The sequence below is a fragment of the Monopterus albus genome, unplaced genomic scaffold, assembly GCF_001952655.1.
Source record: "Monopterus albus unplaced genomic scaffold, M_albus_1.0 scaffold38.1, whole genome shotgun sequence".
In the NCBI taxonomy this organism is placed as follows: domain Eukaryota; kingdom Metazoa; phylum Chordata; class Actinopteri; order Synbranchiformes; family Synbranchidae; genus Monopterus; species Monopterus albus.
Genome location: NW_018127918.1, coordinates 3,110,123 through 3,122,645, shown reverse-complemented (window position 1 = coordinate 3,122,645; position 12,523 = coordinate 3,110,123). Strand labels below are relative to the sequence as shown.

The following is a 12,523-nucleotide window of genomic DNA, read 5'->3' as shown; positions in this document are numbered from 1 at the left end:
TTTTCAAACAGCTTTGGTTAATCTCAAAAGGTAAATATGCAACACTTCAATATTTCAAAATAATAACAGACTTTGAAAGGCAGATGAATGAAAGTAGTGTAAAACATGACAGCTGTACTTAGACAGAGCATGATGTCCATACCTATGTTTTTCTCTTCCTAGGGTTTATGTTAAAAGTATTTTTTTCCAGTCAAAGCAACACTTTTGGAGAGGATGTGTTTCCATTCGCACTGCTTGTTAAAAAGATGAAAACAGCAAATAGCACAGCTGCACTTTTTGTTCCCGTGCTTTTAAACAACTTGGTTAGTCTTCACACCAGAAGTGCGCTGTACAGCTTGATCAGTCCTGACACATCCCGAACTGCAGCCGACTTGACGATGAGTCACTGCAGTACCAAAGAGGTGCAGGCGAGAAAAATGCCACTTTGTGTAAATGCCATTCGCGGCATCACAAAAAAACAAAACCGGAAACACTGTGGTTCTCTTTTTTGTCCAAAGAACTGCATATTTTAAACAAATTACTACTGTGGGTCATACAAACACAGTAAAATGTCAGACATTTATTGATGAAGAACATTTTTTGGATTTTTTACTTAAACCGTTATTGAACCTAAATACATAAGGGGTAAACAGCTTCACTTTGAAGGGTTTTCAATATTTTTCTCCCCCAAAATATGCCTCTTTCTTCACTTTGATGTGGCTCTGATATCTGAGCATCATCCCAGATCACATTTTTGCATCGTCTCTGATCCCACAGCAAGGTTAGCAGCAGACAGCTATCTCACCCCTAAATCAACTTGTCATCTCACTGATTCTTTAACAAGCCGTACACCTCTGCCTCTCCTCTTTAACTCTTCCAAAACCTAATGTTACACTAATTCAATTCTTCCTGTCCATATTATTACCACCAGAGACTGCCAGTCGGTTTAGTTTCATCTCAGATGGGTGTAATTACAGTATCTAAACAACAAGACATGTAGAGTATTTTATGTGTTATAAAACTTATGATTATTGATCAAATATTGGCCCTGGGCAATTATTTACTTTAACTGCAGGCCTTGACAACATCGTCCATGTTCACCTGCTGTCTTGATACATTCTGAGAAATGTACAGAATCTTGATGTACGGCCTTACATTGACAGCTGTCTCATACCCACCTATGAAACTGTGGTTAAGCTACTGCCAATACCCTTAACACTGCACAGACGTTTCACATTAAAAGCCTCCCAGTGGTTCAAAGGGCCAGTTCCTAGAAGGTGTTTAATTTGAAACATCTGTAGAAAAGGTTGCTCCACTGATGGCAGTTTAACAGTGATAAAATAAGACTAACAGGCTGTTCATGCACATTCACTAAAAAGCTGAGAGAACGATGGGCTGCTATTCATTGTGAATGGGACCTGGTGCTGCAGCCTGGCCCTCCCTGACTAGCTACAGGAATTTTAAAAGGCATATATTTCCCAGCAATACATGCAACTGAGATTTTCAGTCTGCCATTATTAAACTCATGCTGGTTACATGGCTAATAAAAAGCAGAGTGGTGAGTAAGAATGAATTCCATGTTGTACTAATGGAATTAGTGGTGTGGGAATGTACATCATGCTATAATTAGCATGTGAGCTACAGTAGCAGAGTACAGGAAAGTTTCCCTCCAGTCGCTATACAGTCTTATGCAAAAGTTTAGGCACCCCTTGATAAATAACAGATTTTGGTGATTTTTTATTTGAACAGATGTTAACACAGTTTCTCCTGGAAATGGAAAAAATGCACAATATTTTCTGCAAACAGTGATGCATAGTTACTTCTTATGCCATAAATTGAACAAAAATAAAAAATAAAAACATTATTATGGCATGGTGCAAAAGTTTGGGCACCCTAAGAGTTCCAGAGTCTCAAAGTCTCTCACAAGGTATCAGACCTTAATCAGCTCGTTAGATCTGATGCACAGCAACAGCTGTCATTGGTAAATGCCAATTTCAAAGCTGTACAAATACTTTGACTCTTCAAACCTTGTGCACACACTTGTGGACACCCAGCAACCATGGGTTCCTCTAAGCAGCTGTGTAAGACCCTGAAAATGAAAGTTATTGACGCCCACAATGCAGGAGAAGGCTACAAGAAGATAGCAAAGCGTTGTCAGCTTGCAGTTTCCACAGTAAGAAATGTAATTAAGAGATGGCAGATCAGGGGAACTGTGGAGGTCAAGATGAGATCTGGAAGACCAAGAAAACTCTCGGACAGAACTGCTCGTATGCTGGTCAGAAAGACAAATCAAAACCCCCATTTGACTGCAAAAAACCTGCAGGAAGATTTAGCAGACTCAGGAGTGGTGGTGCACCGTTCCACTGTGCAGCGATGCTTGCACAGACAAGGCCTTCATGGAAGAGTCAGCAGAAGAAAACCTTATCTGCGTCCCCATCATAAAATCCAACATCTGAAGTATGCAACAGGACATCTACAGAAGCCCGATGCGTTTTGGAAACAAGTGCTGTGGACTGATGAAGTTAAAATAGAACTCTTTGGACACAATCAGCAAAGGCATGTTTGGAGAAAAAAAGGAGCAGCATTTCATGAAAAGAACACCTTGCCAACTATTAAGCATGGGGGTGGATCTATCATGCTCTGGGGTTGTGTTGCAGCCAGTGGCACAGGAAACATTGCACGGGTGGAGGGAAGAATGGATTCCACTAAATACCAGCAAATTCTGGAAGCAAACATCACACCATCTGTAAAAAAGCTGAAGCTGAAAAGAGGATGGCTTCTACAACAGGACAATGATCCTAAACATACCTCGAAATCCACTATGGAATACCTCAAGAGACGCAGGCTGAAGGTTTTGGAATGGCCATCACAGTCCCCTGATTTAAACATCATTGAAAATTTGTGGGTAGATCTTAAAAGAGCTGTGCATGCAAGACGACCAAAGAATATTACAGAACTAGAAGCCTTTTGCAAGGAAGAATGGGAGAAGATCCCAAGTACAAGAATTGAAAGACTTTTAGCTGGCTATGAAAAGCGTTTGCAAGCTGTGATATCTGCCAGAGGAGGTGTTACTAAGTACTGATTGTGTAGGGTGCCCAAACTTTTGCACCATGCCATAATCATGTTTTTATTTTTTATTTTTGTTCAATTTATGGCATAAGAAGTAACTATGCATCACTGTTTGCAGAAAATATTGTGCATTTTTTCCATTTCCAAGAGAAACTGTGTTAACATCTGTTCAAATAAAAAATCACCAAAATCTGTTATTTATCAAGGGGTGCCTAAACTTTTGCATAAGACTGTATGTTTGTGTAGACCACTGCTTTTTTGAGAGTTGGCCATAATGCCACCTTTAATTTGTGAAGCTATTTAACAAGTGTAGAATTGTAATATATTGTCTACCTGTCTTTATTGTGGTTCACATGATTGTTCTGTTTACTATAGCTTGCTTACAGTCTGAATGAATAAAGTCAACTTTGATGAGTAATTTCTGGTCATTTCCAGCTTTGAGAAATTTGAAAACCAACTTTTTCAGAAGCCAAGAGCTCTAAAGTCAAAGTGTTTATTTGTCATGTGCACAGTTAGGAAATGTGTTTCCCTGTACAATGAAATTCTTACTTTGCCGTCCACATGAATGCCACAAAATACAAAAGAAATATAATGATGAATAAGTAACACAAAATCTAAGATACTTTAAGCAGCAAATGCAGAGATATAATAAAAATATATAAGAATATAATAAGAGAATGTATGCTGCATGGGTCAACAGTCGACAGCAGTAGTCAACAGTCAATGTGCAATTATGCATGTGCAAACAGAATGTAAACAGTACATTATGTACAGTATTTCCTGGTAATAAACTCCTGTCAACTGTTTAGGAGTCTGATGGCAGAGGGAAAGAAAGAGTTTTTCAGTCTAGAGGTCCTGCATTTCACACTTCTGAACCTCCGGCCAGAGGTTCTGAAGCCTCTATATGTACAGTAAGTGCTAATAGATTGGAAAAAGACAGAACTGTCTCTAAGCACCATCATGAATCTTGCTGACAGCATAAAAGTTTAAACGTATTGAGCCAGCTTAAATGAAATTTCTGTCCAAAATAGTGCTCAAGGAAAATGGGAAAAGAATCACTTTTTGTCATCCAAAGAATGAAAACAAAGTTCTTACCCCGTACACCAGCTCCCCGACCATGCCATTCCAGATCTTTGTCACTTGGTCCCTGGCACCATACTTTCCATCGGGGACAATGGAGATCTTATACTTGATGCCGATGTGTTTGGCAATCTCTGAGGCCAGGTCCACACAGTATCCCTCAAACTGCTCATTGCCCTCGTATATCCCCCAGTTCTTCTTAAGCATCACATAGGGACCCTCCTACACAAGGGACCATAACCAGTGAACCAAACCATAAGACAGACAGACACACAGGCATGAGGGCTCACACAATGGCTCATCAACGCAAAAACAAAAAACAGAATGATGAACAGGAGCTGTAGCTCATTAATATCAACCAGGGTCAAATTTTTATGGTACTCTGTAAAGTTTTTGGCCACTATGAGTGCTTAAAGAGCAATGGTTGAATGAGTGAATCCCCATTAATGTGGATTAAAAGCATGAAAGCAATTTCATGGTATTTCACTGAAAAACATTTGATGGCACTAACATCCCTAGAAACAGAAATGCAGCAGAAGAGAATTACAAGATTGCAAACATGGATGTAAGCAATGTAAGCTTTAAATGTTTTTGTTTTGAAGGTTTTTGTTAGGCCCCAAACATTCGATAATAATTATTTATTTTAAACATGTTTACAAGATAATGGCACAAGAAATTTTTTCAGTGCTGAAGATGGAAAACATTTGTTTTATCATAAAACAATTTAAAACTGCAGTTGTATATGGCAGCTGGCTCTAAATACTACCATATCCAGGAGTCAGAGGTGCCACCGCAATGAAGATGCCAGTCTGAGGTGTGAATTAGAGGTATTTAGCCTGTACATCTTTTGTTACTGCACACTGGGACAAAACAGCTGCTAAATTTGTCAAAAAATGAATTCACTTCAGTAGCAAACAGCAAAAATACCCCATCAAATTTAAGTGAAAACAGTTCTGCTTGATAAGATAAAAAAAAAAATCATCTCCAGCTACCGTAAAACAAAATGACTTAAATCAGATTGGTGCTATTCTTGTTTCTTTCCTTGGAAGTCATGCAGTACCTACTGTATCTACAAGTATGTCGAGCTGGGGTTTGAACTTACAGCCATCACAAGATAGGACCTTTGTGCTAACCACTGAGACACCACATTTGATACCGAGCACTTAGCCATAGTAATGTTAATCAATTTGGTCCAAACTACTGATTTGCTGTGAAATTTGTAGCAACATCCATGCTTCCCCAGATGAGGTCTTTAAATAACAGGTAAACTCCTGGCTTTATCTCTGAGGTTGCCCTTTTTGGTTTTGAGAGAAATCTTTTGCGATAAAATTTGGTTTTCACTTGAAGATATAGGAACTGATTAGAGTTGTGAAGTGGGAGGGTAAAAAACAAAAATAATTTATTGTTGTACAACAGAAAGGGATGCATGTGTACTCATGCTATAGATACAGAACACAGGCAGGAAAAATCATCAGTGCTAATGTGGATATACTGTATGACACACAGACTCAAAGAGAAAGAAGGACAGTGTGACTAAGCAGAAATGGAGGCAGACATAATGCTGAAGGAAGTGAGAAATGAGCTGCAGTCAGACTGAATTACTTAATTCCTAAAACAAGCCTGACTCGACTTAAACGCTTAAAGTAATCAGAGATGGCTACATCAGTCTGACTATGACCTGTGGTACAGTACAATCATTACATTCACTGTTGCTCAAAAAATGATTAAATGTAAACCTCATCTGGCTTCTGTGCTCATATTTCCAAACAAATTACTTTTGTCATGGAAGGCAGCCTATTGCATATTGAGAACGGAAGCAATTTACTCTCAAGTTGTGTTTGCTTGACATTGCCGCAAGCCAAAGAAAGGTAAACCAAAGACTCATCAGCGGGGAGAGTACTGTATGCAAATGCATGGCTGAACCTGCAGCAAAACATAATGCAACTGTATAACAAAAATTATGGTGCAATTTAGCAGTTTCATGTCAAAATATAAGAACTACTATTGCACAAAAAAGTCAGTATAACAATTTGTAATTTTAACAAGAAATTAAGCTCAGTTTTTGCAGAAAATACACAACAGAATGGTTTCTTTACTTAGTTCTTCCTTTTTTTTTCTTTACTAGTGGGTTATGATACATCATGGCACATGAATATGTGCAAGATAAGTTGACAGGCTACAGTAATAACAAACTCACATAAAGATGAATGTTTTGTCATTAACTATAAAGTATACATCATAGTGGACTTCTGCACACTGTAGTTACTACACTCTGATCATTGCAGATTAAGAGCATGAAAAGCATGGATGGATTAATGCAATAGGAGGCCAGCGGCTATATGCCCCACCTGACTCCTTGTTCCTTCCTCACTCTGTGCACAGTTTAACAGACACACAGCAGAGTACAGATGCTATCTTAATCACATTTTGCTTAGAGCCCCAGAAACAAACCAGCACTCATATTGCAGAGTATAATCCTGACCTATCTGCTTGCTGTGTTTATTTTAGTCTGTGGTATTCTGATTTCACACACTAGGCTGCTTTTTCAGGACCAGGGCAAAGCAGCAGCAGGCTAAGAAGAATAGATGCTGGTCCGTCTCCCCAGCAACATTTTCAGGCTTTTCCTGGGCAGTCTCAAGGAGATCCCAGGCCAGATGAGATATGCCCTCCAGCAAGGTCTGGATATATTCTGGGTTCTCCTACTAGTTGAACATGTCAGGACAACCTCCAAAGGAAAGCACCCAGATGGGATGTTGATCAGATGCTCAAAGCCCTCAAGTGGCTCATTTCAACACAGAGGAGATCCACTCTACTCAGAGTTCCCTCCAGATGTATGAGTTCCTTAACCTATTTCTATGGGTGAGCCAGGCCACCCTACGTAGGAACCTCAGCTGCTTGTATTTCTGGTTTCATTATTTCAGTCACTACCTGAAGCTCCTGACCAGAGAAAAAGGTTGGATGTCTGGACCCCACAGGATGTCAGCTCCATGTTGTTCCAGTCAGCCAGATGCAGGCGCAGCATGCATCGCACGTTTATTTTGACAACATGGCAGAACACAATGTCAGCAGTCCAGAGATTTTTCAGCCTTCTAAGAGAACTAAGTCTGAAGTGTGGTCGTATTTTAGTTTTTATAATAAGAGAGCAAACCCAGTAATGCTAATGGTTCCTTGTCCTCCTCTACAAAAAAGTGCATAGTGCTGCTACTTTCACTTGTGTTTTTTGATCTAAAACCACAATATAATTACTTTAGTACCTTATCAGTATCAGTACTCCTTAAATATTTTCCAGCTAATTTTAATGACACCGTGATAATACTGATAACCATGCAAATTTTGGTCACTATAATCTTGATATAAAATTTTCATACAGTTTGATCTCTAGTCCATAACTTACAAACAATTCTCAAGGAGTTTCCCAGTATCAGGTCAACACAAGTGTAGTAACACACAGTGTTACTACACTTCAGTAAAATAATTCCATTTATTTGCTAGCCTAACTTAGAGCATGTTAGTCTTTACACTTTATACTTTGTCTAGGTCCAAATCTACAGTCCGATGACAAAGCTGATGCTGAGTCCACTGCTGTGCCTTCACTAACAAGGCAGGTGTGGGATAAAACCATCTTAGCTTAATCCAGTACTGAAACTAGGGGGCAACTAGCCTATGCTTGATGACAAACCAGCCTATTTCCCAAACTGCTGCTTAAAACACAGAAGCGACCTGGACGTAATATAACCCTGGCACACTTCATTAGGTTCATGCTAAACAAGCAATACTCTCATGAACACACCAAACACACATTAAAAGCAGGAGTAAAAAGCAGCAGTCACATTGTAACTATGAAATCATGCTGCATAAAAGTATGATGGATATGAATTTGGTGATTATGGGAGCATTAGTCTTTCTAAGCTGTTTTAAGGCTTACAGGAAGCCCTCTGAATGTGTAACATACTGTAAAGTAGAGCAGGTAGTCAGAGAAGAGCAAATTTAGAGCAAACAGGAATTCAGTTATACATAATGTATATTCACATTATGACACCACCTCACTTTATAGTTCAGTGTATAGATTTCTGCAGAAATTACTAATTCAAACCCGTGATGAGGTTCAAGCTGTGACTGGCCACACAAACACACCGGGCATGACAATGTATAAATCTAACACAAACAGGTGTAGTGGGAGCTTGTTTATGCTAGTAAACAGATACTGCGCTGTTAGGAGTTGGGGACCCATTTTGCTTCAATAGGTGTCCATCCACAAGCACCATCCTTAAAAAAGACATAGTCTTTTCCCCTCCATTTGCATTTCATTTTCCTCTCGAGTGGCTCCATTTCTTGTTCAGATTCCCATTAACATAGTTGTCGTGTCTCCTCTTGCCCAGTGTCTTTAGGGCTTCATTTTGGCTTGTGTTGCTGTGTCCATCACTCTGCCATTAAGAGCTTTCATATCCCGCTTGCGTCCAACTGGGGGCTCAGTTTCTTAAAATGGGGTTCCTCATCAGGGGCTGAAAAGAGGGAGGATTGTGCTGAGCTGTGACTCTCCATTCCCACCTCCTTCTCTCCTCCACTCAGTTGTTACATGTATGCTCAACATCTGGCTGCTCTAATCTAGTCATCTATGTCAGAGTCAGTGTTACAGCCAGTGAGTCACATGCCATGCAAAGGCCATTCCTTTCTATCCTCAGTGTAAAGTGCTTTGGTTGATGTTGCAGCTGTATGGAACTCATTTCTGAACTCCTTTATCTGTGCAGTAAGAACAAAAGCCTCAATACTGGCAGCTGATTACAGAGCTGTTTACTTGTTGAGACGATTATTGTTGCAATAAAAGTGACACTAGTTGATTCTGGAGTTGTATGATGGTTTATTGAAGCTCTTATTGAAGTAATAAAATGAAAGCCCCTTTCGTTAAGAATCTCATGATGAACTGAACTGATAATGTATTTCTCTTTTCAGAACGATTGTGTGATCCCTGAACTCTTGCCGCTCATCGTACACAACATGCAGGCCTTCTAGGGTAGAAAAGGTTTCTGAAAATGATAATATGCATCCTTTGCAAACATCATCACTTCATAAGGATTTATGTGTGATGTGATGTTGGCTATTTGGTTACGTTGGTGGACCTTTAAATTGAGATTATTTTGTCAAACACAACACATCTTGTTGTTTGCCTCTGTATACTGTGCAGCTGAGGTGATACTGGTATTGCTACCCACTTTACAAAGGATTTTTTGCAGTAATAATGCAAAATGCTGGAGAAGCCTTTGTTCTTTGCTCTTAAGGCCAGCACCAGAACCACTAATTTTTTTTACACAACTTAAAAAAATCCAATTCTACTGCAGATTCAACACAGTACATAATGTCTGCATAGAAAGTAATACAAAAATACAGCACCAAATAAGACAAATTACCCAGGAATACAAGGTTAATTGGAAATAACTGTTAACCACGCTAGAGCTTAAAGACAGAGAGTAATGCAATAATACTAGTAAAGTGCTTTAAAAAAAAAGAGACATATCCACAGGACATTACAGTGCAGCTGTCCACCATGTCAGGTTAGGGAGTGTTAGGGATTTAAATGCAGGTTTTCATGTTGGAAGTAGAATGTATGTAGTCACTGTACCTCAGGCCCCAGCTCTGCTTAAGTAATATGTTCAGTGGAGCCAGCAGCAACACTAGCTAATAAAGTCTACTGGCATTACAAATGGCTAAGAATATGAGTGCATGCATGAATGTGTGTGTTGGTGAGCACATGCCGGTCTCTTACCATGATGGTAGTAACTACAACAGTGCGGTTCTCCATGCCAGAAGTGTCATTTGGAAGCAGTGGAGAGTCCTGGATCAGCACCAGTTTGTCTGCATCGTTCCAGTAGCCAATCTGTACGGAAAAGGAATTATGAGTCTATCTCATAGTGTGCATGTGCTCATGTGTATGTGCTGATATATGCCACCATTTTGGTGGGTGGACCCATTTTGTTTTGTGTAGATGAAACACTCTACTGGAAGATGCCGGTTTTGAGATCAGTGTTGTTGCTTCTTTTTGTCAAAAGCTATTTTTTGTTCAGCTGACATTACTGACTGACTGGAACTGGCAGACAGATATATTGTGGTCAAAAGTTCAGCATCTTCTGACTTCTGAAAAATGCAAGATAAATGGCACTGCTTGAGTGATATCTATTCGTCCATCCATTATCTATACCGCTTGTCCTGAAGAGGGTCATGGGAGGGCTGGAGCCAATCCCAGCTGACATTGGGCAAGAGGCAGGTCGGCTTGAGCAATATTTGATTTTTAATAAAAAGCCAATATGCATCTATAAATCAATAACAACTCAGATTGATACACTGACCTTCTACTAGACAGTAGCATCGACAGCAACCATAAGCAGCTGTAAGTCAGTGAGAAAGTGCAGATACTGAGTGAAACAGCTGGCTGCTAGTTGGCTGCTGCTAGTGGGAAGCCAGAAGGCATGAGGAGCTGTGATTGGTTAATACCTCCTGTGTGCTGGGGCATCAGGATAACTGAGGAACCCACAGAGGTGCACATACACACACACACCGTGTTTTGACAGGACCCTGACTGTGAACACGCAGACAAGCCAAAGCAGCTTTTGATTGGTGGGAGCACCTCTTTGCTTCCTCTAAACACCCAGCCCACCCCCCGCAACACCTTGATTACTCTCCATTTCATTTAATTTCACTCTCTCACCATCACTCTCACAAGTACTCACTCTCTCTTTTCTCCCATTTTCCCTGAGTTTCATCTTCACACATCCATCCTCTTATACCAGAAGTGATGCTGGACTCCTGCTTCCGCTAACAGAAAAATCCAACACTGCATATATTGTAACATCCCAGCCCCAGGACACTGCACGTGACAGGGGTTGCACATACTATATCTCTGATCATATCAAGGATATATTGTGTCAGCTACTGACTTGATCTGGACAAATATTCATCCATAACACAAATGAAAGCAGTGCGGTGTGAGGTTTTACCCGTCTGGGTCCATTATTCTTCAGTTCAAACACGTCCATAGTGTAGTTGACCCTGCGCCCATAGTGGTCAAATTGGACATTACCTGTTAATCCCTGCAGCCTGACCTGCACACGGATGAGAATATGCAAATATATACTTTCAGTGATGAAATACATGTAACAAACAGCAAATATTAGGAATTTATTTATAACTGAAAAGCTGAAGGAAAAACTGCTTGATATTAAAATCTGGCTAGGTCAATTTTCTACCAAAAATGTTTGTAATAAACAAACGCTTCACAAGGTGCTTTATAGTGACGAAAGCAAATCACTAAAAACAAAGAAAACAACAATGTATTTCAGTGACATTTTGTTCAGTAGGATCCTTAAAGTTGGGAAAATAAGTAAAATAGTAAACATCTTATTTTCTTACATTTAGATGGAATTTATAAAGAAAACTATAAGAAGGTAAGTAGAGGTAGAGAAGTCCATTCAACCAGTCAGCTTTCAAATATACACCAAACTTTTTGAGGGATTTAAAGGAACAGTTCAGCATTTCAAAAAATAAGATTCCCTCCAGAACTTAAAGTTTAATCCTGAATTAAGGGGTTATCCCCTCATGTCAACTATAAATGTATCTTGAGATGAGACAACATCAATTAATGTCAGTGTTTTAAGTATAGAGCTGGAGTCAGGACACCATCAGCCTAGCTCACGATAAATCCCACAAGCAGGGGGACACCTTGCATTTCATTTTAATCACCCTCTCTTCTTACTTGTTTGAGAGTACGCTCCATATCGATTCCCTGGTTCCACGGGGCAGCAGGGTTTGCGAGACAGTCCCCAGCATTTCTCCGTCTGAAAATGTCCACCTTCTGCCTGCGCAGGTTCCTGAAGGCCTCGGCCATCACCATCACCCCATCGTATGTCAGTGCTGAGGTGTACTAAGAGACAGGAGAAGGTGATTGAAGATGTAGACACAGTGGGTTTCTGAACATGGTTTTTCAGCAAGAAAAACAAAAACAAAAAAAAAAAACAGCATCAGTGCAGTAGCAATTATGGTTTAAGTTTGGCCTCTTAGATTTATTAAAAGGAAGTAAAAACCCAGTATTGTATTTCTGACTCACTAGACAAAATGTAGTGCAATAGTTGCTGGTCAGATCTCATTTAAAATAACCTGCATAAGCCTCCCTCTGAGAGCATGTAGAGTTTCTGCAGGGCCAAGCAGTATGCTGTAAAGGCATAGCTCTTGCAGAGAGGCAGCACTTTTACTCTTCTCATTATTGTCTGAGAATGGAAAGGTGGAGAAGGCGAGAAGAGAAGAGCATATTCCCCACAGGGTAAGTCTCCCAACTTCCCCTAATATATCTTTGACCTGAAGATCTGTGTTGCCTCTGATTATTTGCATTTACAAAAATCACTCTTTC

At 39.9% G+C, this 12,523-nt stretch overlaps 2 protein-coding genes across 9 annotated transcripts in view; both read right to left on the bottom strand.

The window, feature by feature from the left end:
- Positions 1–12,523, bottom strand: part of LOC109959351 (N-acetyltransferase 9-like) — a 561,041-nt gene that overhangs the window by 35,620 nt on the left and 512,898 nt on the right. The gene's annotated exons all lie outside the window — the stretch shown is intronic.
- Positions 1–12,523, bottom strand: part of gria4b (glutamate receptor, ionotropic, AMPA 4b) — an 84,803-nt gene that overhangs the window by 25,027 nt on the left and 47,253 nt on the right. For 7 of the 8 annotated variants that reach the window (XR_002274824.1, XR_002274825.1, XR_002274826.1 and 4 more), the window contains 4 exons: positions 11,873–12,040; positions 11,118–11,222; positions 9,890–10,000; positions 4,144–4,350 (listed from right to left, as the gene is read on the bottom strand). Coding sequence is in view for 5 of the 8 variants with exons in the window: in XM_020598580.1 (XP_020454236.1) it covers positions 4,144–4,350; positions 9,890–10,000; positions 11,118–11,222; positions 11,873–12,040 (591 nt within the window). In the remaining 3 variants the exon portion in view is untranslated. Of the gene's footprint in view, positions 1–4,143; positions 4,351–4,858; positions 8,631–9,889; positions 10,001–11,117; positions 11,223–11,872; positions 12,041–12,523 lie in introns of those variants that run through there. The other variant, XM_020598584.1, reaches the window with a different exon arrangement.